Raw genomic sequence first — 22,616 nt, forward strand, 5'->3', positions numbered from 1 at the left:
TAGCCTTTGTAAAACTTTGACCAAATTCCTTTGACCAGGACATCCGTGCCAACAACATGTTGTCGCTACAAGTCTGGCAGGAACGACAAAAAAATTCGTGGTATTCTGAAAATCTATACCGACGACAACTCGTCGGGATAGGACTCGAGAAATCTATTTTTTTATGCATTTTTATTTCATGGTCCAAAATATGAAAACGACGTAGTTTTATTTAGGCTATACCGACGACTTGTCATCAGGATGACACGTGGCGATTCGCGTGAAATATCTATGGCGACGACTTGTTGTCGGCACATGTATTTATTTAAAAAAAAATCCAGCAAAATGAGGAACGACGACGTTTATTTAGACCTATACCGACGACTTGTCGTCGGCAAAGGGGTTTTACCCTAACAGACGTATCAATTCGTTCATTTGCACACAACGACGCAACCTCAATTCTTCTTCGACGAAAAACGCAATCACGCTTCCAGAACCGGAAATTAGCACCAAGTAAGCTCTTTTCTATTCCTAATTCTTGTTTTATTGTTGTGTGGTAAAGGTTTTGACCCCGAATTTGGGGTTTTTTTTTGGTGTTTGTAGCCGGTCACCGGTTGTGTTTCACCACCGTTCATATTCCACCACTTTCAACCTTCCCCACCGACGACTCCACCTTATTTCCAGCCTCTCTTCGTCACAGCTACAACAGTAAGTATCTTGGCGGTTCTTTTTTTTTTTTGGTTTTTTTTCTTCTGATTTTGTATAATTCATGTGAGCACCAGCCAACACTGGAGGAACACCACCAAATTTGACAATCGGAATCCTGCAATCACAGCAAGAAAATGAAAAAGGATAGTTTTTTTTCTAATTTTTATTGAAATTGGAAGTGTATATATATGTATAAGTTATATGAAATTGAAATTGAAATCGATCTTTGTATGATTATAAGATTGTGTTGTTTGTTTGGTATGTGTATGCTTGTGTTGTTTGTTTGTTATGATGTTGTATGTATAAAATGTTAATTTACTTAGTTAATGTTATATGAAATTGAAATTCTGTTTAAAATATTATATAGCATTGAAATTTGTTTAGCTACATATGAAATTGAAATTGTATAAATAGAATGTTAATTTCCTGTTTAGGTTCATATGACACAATGCCGACGACATGTCGTCTGGATACCCTATGCCGACATAACGTCGTCGGGATAGGGTCCGAAATTGTCGTCGCCATAAGGGGGTAACGTTGCAGTGAAAGTGAAAAGATAGTAACAAAAAAATTACTGAAAAAGCAAGGTAATATATTTTGGATATATACACACCTTGAAAACAATTGATGCATGAAGAGATTTGATGATGAGTTACAAAATGAATGTAATAATTAATAGATGAAACAAAGATATATGATTAATTCAGAACGGGGAAAAAGAATCAAGGTTGAAGAAGTCAGAGACCAGACGTGTAAGGAACGCCGGCAGCTTTAATCCATTTGTCCCCGTCGATAAAACGTTTGACAGTGAACTTAATCGCTTGCTTGGTGGTTATAAATTTAAGTCCTTTCCAGGTGACTCTATTCTTTATGGCTGCACCTGCACCATAATTAGCAAACTCTGCATAGAATATTGTGTCGGGAGCTGTTGTTCCAACCCATGGCAACCATCCCTTTGGATGAATGAAGCTTCCCATCATGTTGTTAAGATAAGCTGTAGTTGAATGGTTCTTCCATGGACGACCGAGATATGTGTTAACATCGCTTAAGTTCCCATATGGCCAAATGGTGCACTTGTGAATCGAAATACCAGTGTTTTGATTAGGATCAAACCTGCCTTGAGCTGTAATCGTGTTTTGCTGGCCAGTCATCGGTCTCCTGGGAAGTATGTTACAGTTTTGAAGAACGACAGCCGAGTTGCCAAAGATGAAGTCTACAGTTCCATAGATGTTGCATTCTTTATAAAATTGTCGGTTGGAATGTGCATATAGAGAATCCTGGAATGCGTCAATGCGACATCGGTAGAATACTGACAGGTCTGCGGTTGACATAAGTGCTACTGCCTGATGCTTGGCTGCTCCAGCAGTGTTACGGAACCCCATATCGCGAGCTATAAACCCCTTACCAAACACAGCTACATACATACACAAAATTAAATTAATTATGAAAAAAGAATATGCATGTGTTAATTAAGCAGCTGTTGTATATATTTATCATAAAATATTACCAAAAGTTGCCGACTGAAATGTTGGAGTGCCATCCACAACGTTTAATCTTCCTGACACAATCGTAGAATCCTTACCATCACCGATCATCATGACATTCCATTTAGGTTTTTCGACCCTAACATTCTCAAAGTAAACACCCTTCTTCACGTATATCACGAATCTTTTCTTGCTCTTATCAGGAACTGCCATGAGAGCCTCAGAAATTTTCTTATACTTTCCGGTGCCGTCTTGAGCCACCACCACATCGGCCTTGATGCCAGCCGGTAACTTTGTCTTCTGTAGGAGCTTCCTGTCTTTTACAGACAACCATTCTGGCATTTCATCATCGCTTCCTTCTGCTATGCTCATCAATCTTCTTCTTTGGTTGAACGAACTTGCGGCGTTTGAAAACCCCTTGGTGATCGCGAGGCTGTTGCTGGTTAACTCCGTGGATTTTTTAAGGTAGCCTACACCATTTTCTTGAATACTGTCTATGCATGTTTGCTGATATGTTCCAGCAGCACTTAGCCACGTCATTAGATCATCTAACAGAGATCCTATTGACTTCAAATCAATATCAGTTGACAGTGTATCGTTGAGATGATCAATGGCAAGCTCCAATAATTCGCTGCAGTTCTTGAGCTCCGGAAGTGTGGATGCTTTGGATAGCTCTTCTATGGCGACTAGAAAAGAGAGTTTGAGTAACTGATCGGGATGGATATTGGTGGAATTCACAAGAGGAGCTAGAGAGCTGTAACAGGTATCAGGGTACAATGTACTGTCACAAACGGCTTTAATGGAAACCATGGCTGATGGAGATTGTGAATCACCACCCATTTGGCTGTGGTTTTTGCTCTGTGTAGTTCCAACAACTGCTGAAACTACGACAATAACAAGAATAAGAGATGATATTGCTACAACAACCATCCTTTTTCGTGTTTTCCTGCGAGCGTCAAGCCGCATTTGATCGGCTTCATGCACTTTCCCATAGGATTTTAAAGAATTCATAGCGTTTAGCTTGAACTCTTTCTTGTACGCAAACTTGCTTTTTTCGTCTGTCTAACACTTAATAATGATGGCAATTTATAAAACAAAAATCATGAGAAAAGAAACATGAGCTACGTGCACAGCACCTTGGTATAGATGGTGTAATAATGCTTAAAAGAAAACAACACAGCTGACTTTTCAAGTCGTACACGATTTTTTTTTTACTTTTATATATATATATATATATATATATATATATATATATATATATATATATATATATATATATATATATATATATATATATATATATATAAACCGTTAGATTAAAAGAATAGAGGGTTAGGATGCTTCGTGGCATTTTCGTAAATATCTGAACTTAAAATGGGGCGGGGGCATCCTATTAAAATAACTCAGGGATATTTTAGGGACATTTAATCAAGTCAACTCTTTATGTCATCTCTCTCTCTCTCTCTCTCTCTCTCTCTCTCTTTATCTCTCTCTCTCTCTCTCTCTTTATCTCTCTCGATCCTCTCTCTCTCTCTACCCTTCCTCACACCTCCGATCTCAAATCGTCGGATCTCAAATCTTGAAATCGTCGTCGAAGTGTGATAGGGTGTGAAGAACTGCATCGTATAGTTCATCGGAACCTACACATATTATCTACAAAGAAGCATTAGGTCGGTCGTTTTCTTCTGAATCTGATCTTGACTTGTCGATTTGGAGAAGACAGTCTTATCAAATGCCTAGTTGGAGTGGAATCGATCGTATAGAGATCCAATCGAATGTCAGGGTGGAGAAGACGATCCTTTGTCGATCAAGTATTATAGCTTCTCCGATGGATCGATTTTTTGATGCCTTCTGATCTCACCAAAAATGTACAAAGCTACAGATCTTAAATCGACAGTAGGCGACGATCTCTCCTTCCAGTGGTAAATATCTCGTTCTTGTGTCTTCTTCCTTGATTGATCAAGTCGAGGAGATTTCTCTTTCCTATGGTATAAATCTATTTTATTCTATTTATTTTAATCGATTGATTGAGTCACAGAGTCTTCATTAAGACATTTACTCGAATGTAATTGCAATTAGAAGGTATTGTGAACTGATAGAAACATAAATTCTTTGATTCTAGCACTTAGTTCCTGTTACCTATGTTACTTCTTTTCTTTTTCAACGATTAAGTTTTGAACTTTTATCAATTATCATATAGTGATATTGTGCTCTTTAAATCGATTAAGTTCGTTTATGTGATAACTGATCACTGGACTTACTAATCTAGCAGTTGAGATGAGCATGTAGTAGTTGAAGGGTCTACTGTATAAATCTTATAAGTGTGATATGATATATATATATATATATATATATATATATATATATATATATATATATATATATATATATATATATATATATATATTCTTGGACTTCTTTTTTCTTTGTAAAAGTTTCTGCCATTTTGCCCCTGGACCGATTTGACCCTGTTTTGGACACATTTTCCCTTCAAAATATCCTTTTTCATCCTGTTTTGGACACATAAACCTGTTTTGGCTACACACTTGTAGCTTTTCATCCTGATAGTCTCATTCTAGGAACTAGTACTTCTGGATCTATTGTTAAAATCTGGGATGTGAAGATTCAGGTAAAATTCCAAAACTGCCCCTGGTTCATTGTTTTTCTGTATCTTATATCATTTGATTTTTGTAGGCAAATGTTGCAAGGTTTGATTGGCATGTTGAGGCAATTACTGCAATATCATTTTCAGAAAATGGTTACTTCCTTACTGTAAGTGCTTAGCTTTAAATGTAATATTTACAAAAATGGCCCCTATACTTTTTTGCATTTAACAATTTTTAGTCCAAAATTGAAACTTTTATTACTTTTGGTCCTTTTTTCAAGGTTTCATATCGGTTCTGGTCCCTGAAAGTTTGAAATGAAGAACAAAATCATAAAAAGCCTGAGGGAACAAAATTGAAAAATGTTTTAACTAAGGGAGAAATTATACCACCTACCATTTTGTAAAAGTTCATTTTCACTTATAGTCTCCTTCAAATAGTTTCATAACTTTAATTTCTTATAGGGATATTTTAGCCTTCTGATTACATGTGATTCACATGTAAGTCACATGTGATTCACATGTAAATCACATGTGATTCACATGTAAATCACAAGTGAATCATATATGAATTACATTTGTATTTTAGGGGTAACTCACTAAGCTTTCGGGCTTACAGTTGTAGTGTTTTGGTTTCAGGTACTTCAGGAGATCGTGGCCAGGCGAAGGCATGATCGTACCGCTCTTCATACTTCATAATTTTGTGATTTGGTTCTGGGGATACTCTGATGTTTAAACTCTTTTGAAAACAAATTGTAATAACTTAATGGCTTTTGAACGAAATAAAATGTTTTAAATTGGTGCAATTTTTATGAGTGTTACATAACTCAAAACCGAATCTTCCTTAAGTAAAAAAATTCAGAAAATAGATGTTCATATTCGTAGAAATTAATTTATATTTCTATATGTATGATATGTATGTCAAAACTTTATGTTAGATATTTTGTTTATGAAGCTGAAGTAATACAAAAATCTATGCTTTGTGGATAAAAATAGCAACACAAAGATACTCTTCCGATCCTATATTCGATTTTCTTCGGATCAAAAGACTTTATGTAAAGAAAACTTTTTGTTTTATTTTTTATGAACCAGTCATTATAACATCCCGAGATTTATAGGTATTTCCGAATCTTCTCTTTTATTATTTTGTCATTTGTAGTCCTTGGGGATGGAAGAGTGAAGCCATGAGAAGCCTAAGGGCTAAAGTTGCAACTTTGAGATCAAGAAGAGTACGCTAAGTGTACATTAGGTACACTAAGCGTACTAGGCACGCCATAGTAAGCTGTGCGTACACTTTTGTACGCTGGGCGTACTCGCATCAGATGGAAACCCTAATATTTATGGTTTGGGTGTTATATAAACGTCCTTATGAGCTCACAACCCTCTATCATTTCAGCCTCCATAGCGTTGAGCCGTTTTCCCAAAACCCTAACCCCTCTCTTGAGTGTGTGAGCTAAAAGTGTGTGTTTTGAGTTGTTGAAGAAGAAGGTATTGCATCAAGGAGTTGGAGAAGTGAGACAAGCTTGTAGACCTGAGGTTACTTTGTGCTCTACAAGCTCCAAGAGGTCAAAAGCTCCAACCTTTATGATTGTATGATGTAGATCTAGTCATAGTAACTTTATGAAACCTTTCTTGTCCCAAAAGTCCCTAGTTGGTGCATGTTATGTTTTGAACGTAATAAGTTGTCCTTACAGACCCTAGGAAGGGTTCTAAATGATAAAATTGAAGTCCCAATGGCTAAAAGTGTCCAATGCAAGTAGTAGAAAGGTCTTAATGGATTAAGACCATGTAGTAAGGGCTTTTTGGACGTCTAAAGTCTTAAAGTTCCAGACTTTATGGTTCTGGGGTTCATTTAGTCAGTGGATTTGGAGTTTGGGCTTAAGTGCACTTATTAGAGTTTTTGGTAAAAGTCACTTACGCCCAGCATAACTTTTGTACGCCCAACATACTGAGTCAACCACCCCGATGGTGGTCAACGCAAGGCGGAGTACGCTCAACGTACGCCCTTTGTTGGGCTTTTGTGCTTTTTGGCTTCAAATTGGGCCACCTTTGGGTCATTATGGATTGGGCCTTTGCTGGAATTTCTGAATAAATGTTGGCCCTAATATGGAAATGGACCTTAGGGTGAGGCCTAATTATAGAGTTAGGCCCAATTGGGTAAATTGGGCCAATGGTGGGCCTTGTATATGTGGACTTTTGGATCATGGATTTGGTATTGGGCCTTGGTTCAAATTAAAGAAAAGGAAAAATGGACTATTACCCTATGTGGGACCCTTCGTCAAGATTCATATCCCAATTGTTGACTTAGTATTTGTTATTTTCGATAGTTCATGATTTTCAGTGAGACAACGGTCGGAGACTTTCAGTCCAGATCACCACTACTTGTAAGGTGAGTGGTCCTCAATATACTAACAAGGTAGAAGGGACCAATGCCGACCCTTTTTAGATCGTTATCCTGGTTATTGCATGATGATATTCTTAGTGACCTGTTAGGTCGGTATCCCGGTATATAGGATGATGCTATGATTAGTGATATGTTAGATCGGTTTGACTATTTGTACATGCTAGCTAGCGTTTGATATATATATATATATATATATATATATATATATATATATATATATATATATATATATATATGTGTGTGTGTGTGTGTATGTGTGTGTCTGTGTGTTGATTGTATGTTTGCGGTTAGGTTGAATCGGTCCTGCTTTGTGCTAAAGGCCAACAAACCCAGGGCGGTCTGGATAGACTGCAGACCCATCGGGGCGTATCAGTCAGGCCAAAGGCCCGAAGAACGGTCCAGACAGGCTGAAGGCCCGGGAGGGCGGCCTAGACATACTGAAGGTTCTAAGATTGGGCCAGACAGACTGAAGGCCCAGTGAGGGCGGTCCATTCATATTGCATACTCTATATGCATGTTGTTTGTTATGATATTGTTCTGTTTGTATGGCGTTGGTATTTTAGGGGAACTCACTAAGCTTCGGGCTTATAGTTTTGGATTTTGTTTCAGGTACTTCGGATGATCGCGGGAAGGCGAAGGCTTGATCGAGCACCTCCTCGCATTTTATGATTTTGATTTCTAGGATACTCTGATATGAAACTATTTTGAAAACATTTTGTAATAAATAATGGCTTTTGAATGCTTTAAAAAAGTTTTAAATTTTCATGAATTTTATGGATGTTACAAGTTGGTATCAGAGCCTTGGTTTGAGTGAATTGGAGGAACACTCGTGTAAATCCAGTCTGAAACTAAGGAAAAGAGTTTTAAAATGATTTTCAAAATGCTAAAGGAGGATCCAGAGTGTACGATCAGCTAGAGCCAGTAAGTAGACCCCAAAATATCATACGGATATTTGATATTGTGATATGTTAGAACAGCATGCTAGTGATAAGCTAGGGATCTTCAGGAATTGCATGATAGAACTGCCTGAGTGTATGATGTCTGATAGCCTAGGGTTTTCCATATATGAAATTGACATCATTACTTTAGTTGCTTAGTGTATGCATCATAGCTGTACATAATTAAGATCTTATAGCCTGAGAATGTTTGGTTTGGCATTATTTATTTTCTTGTTTGATGAAGGGCTTAGGGTAGGATCAGATATTCGAATGTCTATAGTGTCCAGCGTTATGTATGTATAGCATACACGAGTGCTGCAGGGTTGGTGGAAGTTTCAAGGATGAGATGTGCGGGGTTAGTTGTCTAGTTATGAGATATTTAGCCTTCCTCTAGGAGTGAGGATTGAGCGCTCGCCGATGCTTATGTATATTGTTAGGGCGTTGTGATGATACTTTATGCAAATATGGGTAGGTGTGGAAGGTAGTATAGGCTTGTACTACTGAAAGCACGGGACCCATACGTGTAGTGAGGAAGTCACAGCCCCTAGGGCTTTGTTGGGAGTTGGTTCCGCGTTGTTATATGGAATATTTGATATCTTCCTGGTATATTTTCAGTATGGTGACTACGAGGCGATTGGTGACCGGATCCAGATCGGGATCAGGAGAAGGCAGTCAGGGTAGACCAGCAGTACTTGAGACTATTGGTCATATGAGGACAAATGAGTTGGACGCTAGGATTTAGGAGATTTTACATGATGAGGTTGCTACACTGTTTCGGGTACAGTTGCCGGAGATGTTTGGGTCTATCAAGACCGCTATGGTGGAGTACTTTGATGAGCTCTATGCAGCCATTGTTGAGATGGCTGCCACTGTAGCCTCCACAATTATAGTAGCCGCTAGTGGTGGGACCAGTAGGGCTTTTCAGTACCGGGACTTCGATAACACGAAGCCCCTGACTTTTGATGGGATTCAGGACCCGATCATAGCCATGAGATGGCTATCTGACATTGAGGGATGCTTTTTCACATGCTCATGTCCTACTGAACAGAAGGTCAGATGTGCTCTGAACCTGCTCAGGTCTGGAGCAAAGGACTGGTGGAGGTTGATGACAGGGTCGTATACTGGTGATCAGAGAGATGTGGTTACTTGGGATCAGTTCTGGGAGATGTTTTGTGCTCGCTACCTTCAATGAGTTGAGCGTAAGCGGCTGGCACAGGAGTTTTTGCATTTTAGACAGGTTATGTAGTCGGTGATGGAGATCACCTAGAGTTTGCTTTTGAGCAGGCTCAGATGACACGTTATCTGAACATGCTCAAGATCGACATCCAACAGTTTGTTCCTATCCAGCGTTGTGATATGCTACTAGAGTTACAGGAGGCCACTAGGCGGCGTGAGCTTGAGATTGAGTTACAGTTGCGGGAGCAGAGGTAGGCCCCGGTGTAGTCGCAACCTGCGCTAAAGCGGTACAAGACAGCTGATTCTAGGTTTGGGGGCCAGCGCGGCCACACTTGTGGGAAGTGCAAGAAGGGTAATTCTAGAGTTTGTAGATCTAGTAGTGTGTGCCACAAATGTGGAAAGGTGCGACACTTTGAAAGGGATTGCCGCCAGTTAACCCCAATTCAGGACATGGGGATCTGTTATCACTCCGATCAGGTTGGTCACGTGAAGACCAACTTCCCATTGCTCACTGCCCAACCGGCACAGGCTCCAGCGCCGGCTACAATGAGGATTACTAACGGGAGTCAGGGTAGAGCAGAGCCTCCGAAGGCTCGGGGACGCGCCTTTCAGCTTACAGTCGAGGAGGCCAGGACAACACTAGATGTGGTGGCTGGTATGTTTCTACCCTTTATCTTATTATGTTTTATGCTTATGTGTTTGTACCTATGTTAGGTACGTTTTTAGTGAAATCCTTACCTGCGTTGATATTATTTGACTCTGGGGCGAGTCTGTCATTTATCTCTCGATCGTTCAGTAGGGAGTTCGATTTGCCTATAGGAGAGCTAAAGTGTCCATTGCGAGTCTCTATCGCCAACGAACACGGGATTTCTACTTCTTTAGTCTATCGGGGTTGCGTTCTGTAGATCTTCAGGGTATCCTTCCCAATAGATTTGATTCTGATTCCCATGGGGAACATATGTGTCATTGTGGGTATGGACTAGTTGAGTTGCTTCGGTTCCATGATCGACTGCGAGGGTCAGCGGGTGGTAGTTTGAACCCTAAGTGGGGGAGAACTGGTTATCTATGGAGAGGGCACCAGATTGTGTTCAGAGTTTTGCTTAGTTGCTAGGGCTCGCCAGTATATTCAGCACGGGTGTGCAGGCTGTTTGGCGTATATGGTGGATACGCGGGTCAGGGATCAGGTTTTGATTTCGGATGTTCCGGTTTTCAGAGAGTGCGTTGATGTGTTTCCGGAGGAGTTACCAGGAATGCCTCCGGAGAGCCATGTCGAGTTCAGGATCGACCTCGTACTAGGTGCGGCCCTTATCGCCAAGGCGTCATACCGATTGGCACCACCCGAGATACAGGAGCTGTCATCTCAGCTGTAGGAAATGTTGGGCAAGTAGTTTATCTGTCCAAGCAGTTCGTGGGGAGCCCCGATTCTCTTCATCAGGAAGAAGGATGGTTCACGCCAGATGTGCATCGATTACTGGGAGTTGAATAGTTAACAGTGAAGAACCGTTATCCACTCCCGAGGATAGATGATCTTTTCGATTAGTTGTAGGGAGCATCTTGGTTCTCCAAGATAGACCTGAGGTCCGGATATCATCAGGTCAGGGTTAGGGAGGAGGACGTGGAGAAGACCGCGTTTCGAACTCGTTATGGACATTACGAGTTCGTGGTGATGTTGTTTGGGCTTACCAACGCGCCATAAGTATTCATGGTCCTGATGAATCGGGTATGCAGACTGATGCTCTACCGCTCGGTCATTGTGTTTATAGATGACATCTTGGTGTATTCCAAGACCAGGGAGCAGCATGAGGAGCATCTTTGTGAGTTACTAGGAGTTTTGAGGCGACAACGACTTTATGCCAAGTTCTCAAAATGTGAGTTTTGGTTACGAGAGGTTCAGTTCCTTGGACATCTCGTTAACTAGGAGGGGATTTTGGTCGACCCGGCCAAGATCGAGGCAGTTATGCAATAGGGGGTTCCGAGATCTCCCTCGAACATTAGGATTTTCTTGGGATTAGCAGGGTACTATCGGAGATTCATACATGATTTCTCCAAGATTGCAGTACCCCTCACTCGTCTGACGAGGAAGGGGTGGATTTCCGGTGGGGCCCTCAACAACATACTGCATTTGAGACTCTACGACAGTGACTCTGCGAGACACCAGTTTTGACACTCCCTGAGGGAGTTTAGGATTTCGTGGTTTTCTGTGATGCATCGACCACTGGATTGGGAGCCGTCCTTATGCAAAGAGGATGGGTGATAGACTACGTATCGCGGCAGTTGAAGCCGCATGAAACGAGAGAACCCACACACGACCTTGAGTTGGGAGCGGTAATGTTCACCCTCAAGATCTGGAGACATTATCTCTATGGGGCCCGATATTCCATATACAATGACCATAACAGTCTGAGACACATCATGGATCAGCCGAACCTGGACATGAGGCAGCGTAGGTAGCTAGATGTAGTCAAAGATTACGACTGCGAGATCGTTTACCATCCAGGTAAAGCGAATGTGGTTGCGGACGCCCTAAGCCACAAGTCGGCTAGATCTTTCTGTTACAGCGGCATGTATGAGGATATCAGTGGATTCTCCACTGATGGGATTCATTAGACAGGCCCAGGATGAGGGTGTATGACAGGAGAACTGGAAGATGGAGAGGATTAGGGGCGAGATCAACAGATTCATACAGGATATTCAGGGATTGTTGACCCGTTGCGGTCAGGTATGGGTTCTGACGTCTGGTGGGGTCAGACAGATTGCACTAAAGGAGACTCATAAGTCTCATTTCTCCATTCACCCATGGGCCACCAAGATGTACTGGGATCTGAGTTTGAGTTACTGGTGGCCTTACATGAAGCGAGAGATCGCTTGGTATGTCGAGAGGTGCTTGACTTGCAAGATAGTCAAGGTCGAGCATCAGAGGCCGCATGGCAAGCTGTAGCCTCTAGAGGTTCCCATGTGGAAATGGGAGCAGATCATGATAGATTTTATGACCAAGCTACCAAGCACGGCGAAGGGATATGATGCTATATGGGTCATCATGTATTGGTTGACCAAGAGCGCCCATTTTCGGGCTATTAGGGAGAGTTCACCAGTCGAGAAGCTAGTCGACGTGTATATCTGCTAGATTGTTGCTCGCCATGGGGTGTCGGTCTCTATTGTGTCAGATCGGGATTTCCTATTCACCTCCCGTTTATGGCAGAAGTTCCATGAGGAGTTCGGCATGCGGATGCATTTCAGTACAACTTATCATACGCAAATAGACGGCTAGAGTAAGCGGAACATACAGACCCTCGAGGATATGTTGAGGGCCTGCGTCATTCACTTTGGTGGGAGCTAGGATTCCCACCTACCCCTTGCATAGTTCTCCTACAACAACAACTTTCATTCCAGTATTGGTGTTCCACCATTCGAGCTGTTGTATGGACGGAGAGGTTGTACCTTAGTTTGTTAGGATGAGGTTGGTTACAGGGTGATGGGTCGGACCGAGGTAGTTCTACAGACTACCGAGAAGATTCAGCAAATCAGACAGTGGTTGCAGACTGCTCAGAGTCGGTAGAAGAGTTACGCCGACTGTCGCCGATCTTAGTTTGAGTTTTAGGTTGGTGACATGGTACTACTGAGGGTCTCACCCTACAAGGGTGTGATCCCCTTCAGGATGAGGAGAAAGTTGGGTCCCCGATTTATTGGACTGTTTCGGATTATTGCCAGGGTTGGCAAGGTAGTGTATAGACTGGATCTTTCGGAGGAGCTCCGTCTGATTCATAGAACTTTCCACGTTTCGCAGTTGCGGAAGTGCAGATTGGATGAGGATGTGGTAGTGTCCTTGGATGACATTCAGGTCGATGAACGCATGAATTATGTTGAGCAGTCGGTGGCTGTATTTGAGAGGAAGATAAAAGTTATGCGCAACAAAGAGATACCTCTGGTAAAGGTACAGTGGCGGCATCGGAAGGGATCCGAGTGGACTTGGGAGCCGGAGTCCGAGATGCGGGAGCATTATCCAGATCTGTTTGCTACAGAAGGCTTCGAGGACGAAGCCTAGGTCATGTGGGGGGGAGTTGTAACATCTCGAGATTTGCAGGTATTTCTGAATCCTCTCTTTTATTATTATTTTGTCATTTGTAATCCCTGGGGATGGAAGAGTGAATCCATGAGAAGCCTAAGGGCTAAAGTTGCAACCTTGGGATCAAGAAGAGTATGCTAAGCGTACATAAGGTACGTTGAGCATACTAGGCGCTCCTTAGTACGTTGGGCGTACACTTGTGTACGCTGGGCATACTAACGTCAGATGGAAACCCTAATATTTAAGGTTTGGGAGCTATATAAACATCCTTATGAGCTCATAACCCTCTATCATTTCAGCCTCCATAGATTTGAGCCATTTTCCCCAAACTCTAACCCCTCTCTTGAGTGTGTGAGCTAAAAGTGTATGTTTTGAGAAGTTGAAGAAGAAGGTATTGCATTAAGGAGTTGGAGAAGTGAGGCATGCTTGTAGATCTGAGGTTACTTTATGCTCTAGAAGCTCCAGGAAGTAAAAAGCTCCAACCTTTATGCTTCTATGATGTAGATCTAGTCATAGTAACTTTATGAAACCTTTCTTGACCCAAAAATCCCAAGTTGGTGCATGTTATGTTTTGAACGTAATAAGTTGTCCTTTCATACCCTAGGAAGGGTTCTAAATGATAAAAATGAAGTCCTAATGGCTAAAAGGTCCCATGCAAGTAGTAGGAAGGTCTTAATGGATTAAGGCCATGTATTAAGGGCTTTTTGGACGTCCAAAGTCTTAAAGTTCGAGACTTTGTGGTTTTGGGGTTCATTTAGTCAATGGATCTGGAATTTGGGCTCAAGTGCTTGATCCATTAAGTACTTCTAGAGTTTTTGGTACAAGTCGCGTACGCCCCGCGTAACTTTTGTACGCCCAGCGTACTGAGTCAACCACCCCGATGGTGGTCAACGCAAGGCAGAGTATGCCCATCATACGCCCTTTGTTGGGCTTTTATGATTTGGGCTTCAGATTGGGCCACCTTTGGGTCATTATCATTTGGGCCTTTGCTGTACTTTCTGAATAAATGTATTTTGGGCCTAATATGGAAATAGACCTTATGGTGAGGCCTAATTATAGAGTTAGGCCCAATTAGGTAAATTGGGCCAATGATGGGCCTTATATATGTGGACTTTTGGATCATGGATTTGGTATTGGGCCTTGGCCCAAATTAGAGAAAAGGCAGAATAGACTATTACCCTATGTTGGACTCTTGTTCAAGATTGATATACCAATTGTTGACTTAGTATTCGTTATTTTGGATAGTTCGGGATTTTCGATGAGACAACGGTCAGAGACTTTCAGTCCAGTTCAACACTACTTGTGAGGTGAGTTGTCCTCACTATACTAACAGGGTCGAAGGCACCAATGTCGGCCCTTTTTAGATCGTTATCCTGGTTATTGCATGATGATATGCTTAGTGACTTGTTAGGTCAGTATCCTGATATATAGGATGATGCTATATTAGTGACCTGTTAGGTCGGTATCCTGGTATATAGGATGATGCTATGATTAGTGATCAGTTAGATCGGTTTGACTGCTTGTATATGCTAGCTAGCGTTTGATATATATATATATATATATATATATATATATATATATATATATGTGTGTGTGTGTGTGTGTTCATTGTATGTTTGGGGTTGGGGTGAGGTGGTCCTGCTTTGTGCTGAAGGCCAACAGACCCAAGACGGTCCGGATAGACTGCAGACCTATCGAGGTGTGTCAATAATCCCGAAGGCCCGGAGAACGGCCCAGACATGCTTAGGGATGTCAAAAAGTCCCGTGGGACCCCGTTCCGTTTGGGGGAAATTTTTTTTAAAAATCGGGGGTGGGGACGGGGGCGGGGGCAAGGTTAACCCTGTTTTAATTTCGGGGGCGGGGGCAGGGATAGGCAATCCCGTCCCGAAACCCCCATGGGGACCCCGTTAATAAATTACATATATATTTACATATATTAAATATATTAATATAATAAACCATAACGTGATTTTGAGCTTTTAAAATTCTTCAAAAAGCATGTTTTTAAATTGTTAGTATAATGTTTTTAAGATGTCATAACTTTTTTTATTTTTAACATGTAAAATTCTACTATACATAATTATTTGTTACCTAAAAAATAGCTTCTTTTAGCGTAAATAACAACCTCTTTTAGCCAAAAAAAGACAACCCAAAATCAATCGGGGGCGGGGGCGAGTGCGGGGGTAGGAAGGCTGAACATTTCGAGGGCGGGGGCGGGGACGGGGGAACAAGGAAATTTCGGGGGCGGGGGTGGGGGATGTACTCCCCGTCCCGTTTGCCCCCGTTGACATCCCTAGACAGGCTGAAGGCCCGGGAGGGCGGACCAGACATGCTAAAGGTTATGAGAGTGGGCCAGACAGACAGACTAAAGGCCCAGTGAGGGCGGTCCAGTCATACTGTAGACTCTATATGCATGCTATTTGTTATGTTATTGTTCTGTTTGTATGGTGTTGGTATTTTGGGGGAACTCACTAAGCTTCGAGCTTAAAGTTTTGGATTTTTTTTCAGATACTTCGAATGATCGCGGGAAGGCGAAGGGTTGATCGTGCACCTCCTCGTATGTTATGATTTTGATTTCTGGGATACTCTGATATGAAACTATTTTGTAATAAATAATGGTTTTTAAATGCTTGAAAAAGTTTTAAATTTTCATGGATTTTATGGATGTTACAGCCATATAGTATTTGAATGGTATCACTTATAAGTATTTGGGATAATGACTTAAAAAGGTAATATATTTTTTGATTTATACATATTTGGTCACTGAGTTTTTTCACCCACATTTACCCCTTTAACTTGTTTAACTGTACATATTTAGTCCTTATTACTGACTACTCCAGCTAATTCAGAAAAAAATGCCTTAAAAGGGTAATTTCTTTTTCACTTTGTACACATTTAGTCCTTGATATTTTTTGTACATTTAGTCATTAATATTTTTTTTTTTGTTACAAAATAAGTCTTTGTTGTTTTTGTACACATTCAATACTTATGATCGGTTTTTTTTAGGGTTTTTCTCTCGTCATCCTACGCGGCACAATCATTAATAAGGTGTTCGTGAGTTGTTCATGGTTATGGTCATCGTGGCCTCGGCTGCTTGTTTGCTTAGTTCTTGTGGTTTGACTTAGGTCATGTGTTCTGAAGGTCGTAACTTCTCTATACGATCACAAATTTTAACGATTTTTACATCCACGCGTTTGTATTTGAGTCTACTATAATTTTTGTTTAGATTACTGCCGTTAAAAATTAATATATTTTTACTTAGGATCTTTATATCTGTGCGTTCTTTATGAATGTATGTATGAATGTTTTTATAAGATCGTAATTAAAAAATGTATTGTTTTTTAACGGGAGTAATCTAAACGAAAATTATAGTAGAATCAAATAAAAACATGTGGATATTAATATCGTTAAAATCTGTGATCGTATGAAGAAATCACGACGTCCAGAATACAAGACCTAATCCAAACCACAAGAACTATGCAACCAAGCAGCCGAGGTTTCGGTGGCTGTGACCATAAGCATGAATAGCCCCGAACACCTTATTAATGATTGTCTCGTGTAAGATGTCGTGAGAAAAACTTAAAAAAAACGATCATAAGTGTTGAATGTATACAAAAACAACAAATACTTATTTTGCAACAAAAAAAATATTAATGACTATATATATATATATATATATATATATATATATATATATATATATATATATATATATATATATATATATATAATGACTAAATGTGTACAAAGTGAGAAATATATTACCCTTTTAAGTCATTTTTTTTCCGGTTTATCTATTGTAGCCGATCATAAGGAGTAAATGTGTACAGTTAAACAATGTGAATGAGTAAATGTAGACGAAAAAAAAAAAAAACTCAATGACCAAATATATATACAAATCAAAAAATATATTACCTTTTTAAGTGATTATCCCTAAGTATTTTAGTGAAACAAACCTTGGTTTACTTTGTAATACAAAATCTTAACTGTATATGTTATTTATTAGTTATATCCAGATATTTCCCATTTAAGGTATGGACATTGAATTGATTTCCCATGTATCACGTTACATCAAATCCTGTTTAAGCCATAAATTTTTCTTATGCAAATTAGTTCGGTTATCATCAGGTTCTCATAAATTTATGCATGTTACAGCTATAAATCAAAATTTTAGGTAATAAAGTTTAAGAGCATCAACAATTGTGAGTTGAATCGAATAGTTGAATGAGATGACAAGTCAACATGTCATTCAATAGATGAAACTCTATCATTGTGACATGTCTCATTGGCATTCAATAGATTTTGAATTTTAATGGTATTTGAACTCTTCAATAGGAAAAAAAAAATTAATTCTTAAATATTTTACTATAAATTACATTTTGTAACATTCTATTAAATTTTGTAAAGTTCAATGTATTGTAGAAAAAAAAAATTGTATAGATTGTAGAAACATGATGTGACAATCTATTGAATTCTATGGAATTCAATGTATTGTGAATGACTAAGAAGCAACCAATTTTCATTGGCGATTTAAATATATTTTTATAAACAAAGAATTTATTTGTCAATAGTCATATTTATTGAAAATAAAACGAGTATATATAAATGGTTAAACGGGTTGAGAGTAGAGGTGCACATTGCACAAGACCGGGCCTCATATTGATCTTGAACCGGTTATAACTAGTTCTAAGCCTTCGGCCCATGTGCCTAAAATAATCCTATCAAAACTAACCGTATTGAAAATTTTACTTACCAATCCGGACCAGTTTAAAATTGTTCCTAGGACCAATCCCCTTATATCTATTTTTTGTTTTTACCTTTTGTTTTCTAAAATTACTAAAGGTACATTTTGGTAGCATTTTATTAACTACAGTCAAAATATCAAATAGATATTTATATACAAAATTTATTAAACCTATTTTTGAAACGAATATGCATAAAACCAAAGTATTAACCGATTGTGTTGGGAAGGACCGGTCATCATCAGATCCGACCTTATTTGGACCGGTGTGAGCTAGTTTTCGGGTCGAGAATGTATATTTGATCATGTGCACCTCTAGTTGAAAGCAATTCAAATAACAATTACATATTCATTGTTTTAATTAGAATTTTTTTTAAAATGAGTATTTCCATTTAGAGCTACTCCATCAAAGATGGAAAATAGGAAGACATCTTGCATTGCATTAGCAAGCCACGTTGTTTTAACCTTTTATTTTCATCCCTAACTGAAACCCCTAAAATTCTAACTCAGGTCACATTAAGTTTATTGTGCATTATCCAGCGAACCTTCAGGTGATTGTTCGATTTTTTAACTAACAGAATTACATTATTATTTCAATATTAGATTTTGTGTATCTCATAATTAATACATAGTTATAAATGTAGGAAAAAATTATATATTAATACTTCTTGCCTTGTAGTTAAAAGTTGAAGGCACAAACATAGTTTGATATATTATCCAATTTATAGCTTAGTCGACGGTAGGCTATATTACCTAACTGTATTACCATGTTCATGAATGATCTTCCAACTAATGTCGGTATTTCATTTTCATATTCTTGTGAAAGATAAGATCTTGTAAATCTTGAAAAACTTGCCTTCGTAAAATTGAAATTTTGTTAGTTATATGACATTTTCTAAGAAAAACATCATGCTTTGAGATCCAAAATGTGCCATAATTGTTTGGTGTAAATAGTGGTGTCATATTGCACTATGTTTGGTGGTGTTACACATTTTCAACCATAGTGGACGCAATCGCATATGCTCAACACAAGAATTTATTTGGCTTTAAATGGATTGGTTTTGGACCATTTCATCACCTATTACACCCCCCTTTCCAGCTTTAAAAAAAAGTAAAAAGACCTCACCAAGAAGCTAAAGACTAAACAAAACAATTATATCATAACTGAGCGAGTAATGTATATGCGTAAAATACAACAATATATTTGAAATAGTTACAAATATATGTTTTCTAAATATATCAATGACGTTGTTAATTTTTATATAATAAATCTTATAATAAGTTGGTACAAATATTGTTTATTTTGAATTATATGATAATATATAGACATCTTTTAAAATTTTATAATCTCAATTACTTCAATAATATCTACCTGCGAGTTACTCATAAATTCAATTAAATAAAACATATGATTTAATGATATTTATGGTTGTTTTTATGATTAATTAATTTAAAAACTTTATTTGCATAAGATTTTAATTTCTATCATTGTAATTATTTAAAATATCAAACATTATTTTTGTTTTTAAAGGTAACAGTATAATTTTTGTATATAATATACTTTTCTTAAATATAATAATAACGTTGTTGTTAAATTTGATATAATAATTCGTATACTAAGTTGATATAATATGTTGATTATTATGGTTTAATGTTATTTATAGTTGTTGTTAGTAATTAAGTTTTTAAAATTTATTTGCTGAACGTTTTAATTTCTATCATTGTAATTATTTAAAACATAAAACATTGTTTTTTGTTTTTAAAGGTAAAAATATAATCGTTTATATAGAGTTACTTTAACTATTGTTATTACAAGTTATTTTAAACTACTTATTTGAAAATTTTAATGATTATAAAAATATCTTTAGGAAATATTTTAGTTAAATTGAAATTACAATTTAGTTTTTGCATTTAACACTACAATTTATCACTTTTAAATATTCAAAAAATATTCTTTGGGTTTTTTAAGTGGAAATGAAATTTATATTTAAGTTGATCATGTAATGTTATATTTAAATTAACAATTTAAGTATTTTATCCAAACTGTTCAAAAGTTATAGCTTTAAACTGGTAATGATTTATATACAACAACATATTAAATCTAATAAATTAAGTATAACTTGTTAAAAGTTAAAGACATAACTTTATAAATAAAAGTAAATATATTATTTTAATATTGAAATTTAGTTTATATATGATTACACTTAGGTTGAACATGTAATGTAATAGCTTGAAACTCTCATTTAGCACTACAATTTATCACTTTTAACTATTCACAAAATATTCTTTGAGTTTTTTAAGTGGAACTGAAATTTATATTTAAGTTAACAATGTAATGTTATATTTAAATTAACAATTGAAGTATTTTATCGAAATTGTTCACAAATTGTAGCTTTAAACTGATAATGGTTTACATACAATAACATATTAAATCTAATAAATTAAATATAATACATTAAAAGTTAAAGACATCCTCCCTAATAAATAAAGATCTTTTTACCACATGTCACATTCTTATTTATTTTGTCACAAGTAATTTTGTAGTTATTTTAAATTAATTTTTATTCCACATATCATTTTATGGTTTTTCATTTTATTAAATTTTAGATAGTGTTTAAATTCAATAATAAATGCATATCAATTTCATTAATGAGCTTTCCTTCTAATTTCAAAATTACTAAATTAGATATTCATTGATTTCTTTATTTATTTATCTAAATTATTTGTTTAAATTTAAAAGAGAAAAAAACACTTTAATTTTTATAATTCAATATTTACTCACTTTACTTATAAATTCATACTTTTCAAATGTTTAGAATTTTGTGTTTAGTTTTTCTTTAAAATAAATTAATGTAATACATGGGTCTCACACCTAATAACTTTATAAATAAAAGTAAAGATATTATTTTAATACTAAAATTTAGTTTATATATAATTACACTTTAGGATTGATATCTATTTAACCTTATTAATCAACATATAATCATTATTAGAAAAAAATTGAAAAGTCATGGCAGTTTCAAATGAACGTGGTGAAAGAAAAAATGTTTCATTTATAAGTATACTAGGCGTAACCCCACGCATTGCGCAAGAATGCATTTAATTGGTTAAAATAATTATGGGAAAAAATAGAAATATGTTGAAATTTACGTTTTTAGTCATGTTTTGGGCATTAACCGAATTATCAACTAACATAAAAATCTATCAATTTATATTTTGATACTATCTAATATAGTTCATACCTTATAAACTTTACTTTTACTTTTATAATACCCAATATATATTATAAGTTTTTGTAACATTAATATAATCTACTTTTCTGATGTCCGATAATATTTTTTGGATATAATAAGAAATAAATTGTTTTGAATGAGCTATTAATAAACAATATTGAACTAATAAACTTTGTATTAAACTATTTATATTACACCAAAACATCCAAGGTTTCATATATGAACTTTCAAATATTAAACATTGAAATTAAGAATGAAGTCATATAAAATATATTATTATACATAAATGTCATCAAGAGATTTAAAATAAGTCGATTAGTAAATATGATATTTAATTTTAATTGGATATTTTGCAAGGCGTACGTTTGACTTTATGTTGGTGCACCGAGAATCCTCTTCCTTAATTTGTACCTAAAAAATTAAGGTGAATAGGAATATAAAATAGATATTACTAAGCATTAATACAAATAATTAAAAAGGGTATGCGGATCTCCTACCACCCGTTAAAGACAACATACCTCTCTAGTGGTATCAATTCTTATGTGCAATTGAAGTAGTCATTATATGTATACCTTATTTCTAATTACATAAACAAATATGAGTAACCAAACATAAAAATGTTATCTTTATGTAGGAAGAATATTTTAGTTAACTAACAAATTAAATAACATAAGTTTAAGAGTTAGGAGTTTCAAAACATTAATATTTTTATTAATGAATCAACTAAGTCATGGGAGTTTCAAATAAATGTCGAGAAAGAAAAAAATACATGCAAGTTTCAAATTAATGTGGTGAAAGAAAAAATGTTTCCTTTATAATATAGTATGATAATAGATGAATTCTCGCGCATTGCGCGGTGCAGGTTAAAAATATATTGTTAGAATATTGAAAATATATGTTTATAATGGTTATGTTATTGACATTAACTTTGACATAATATTTTTATACTGACTTATATATATATATATATATATATATATATATATATATATATATATATATATATAATCTGAACTATTTTGAATAATAATATTCATTGACATCAACCTACCTTCCCCATTAATAAAATTAAATATAATTATCTATTAAATATTATTTAACAATTTTTATGATTGATTAATTTAAAGTTTTACTTATGCAATTATTTTCTAATTTCATTAATGATGTTAATTAAAAATACAATTATTTGTAGCTAACGTTATGTAATTTATAATTTGATTTTATTATCATTAAAAATTACTGTTCATTATATTTAAACCACTTATTATTATTATTAAGTTAAAGAAGA

At 36.6% G+C, this 22,616-nt stretch overlaps 1 protein-coding gene across 1 annotated transcript; it reads right to left on the minus strand.

Annotated features, from left to right (window-relative positions):
- Positions 1–1,258: 1,258 nt before the first annotated feature.
- On the minus strand, positions 1,259–3,224 carry LOC145057595 (putative pectinesterase/pectinesterase inhibitor 24). The gene is made up of 2 exons (XM_079005463.1): positions 2,195–3,224; positions 1,259–2,101 (listed from the first exon to the last, which is right to left on the minus strand). The coding sequence occupies exons 1-2, from the start codon at positions 3,180–3,182 to the stop codon at positions 1,425–1,427; spliced, it is 1,665 nt and encodes a 554-aa protein (XP_078861589.1). The 5' UTR covers positions 3,183–3,224; the 3' UTR covers positions 1,259–1,424.
- Positions 3,225–22,616: the final 19,392 nt, after the last annotated feature.

The sequence above is a fragment of the Lactuca serriola genome, chromosome 6 (assembly GCF_051521515.1).
Source record: "Lactuca serriola cultivar US96UC23 chromosome 6, Lser_US96UC23_V15, whole genome shotgun sequence".
Taxonomy (NCBI): domain Eukaryota; kingdom Viridiplantae; phylum Streptophyta; class Magnoliopsida; order Asterales; family Asteraceae; genus Lactuca; species Lactuca serriola.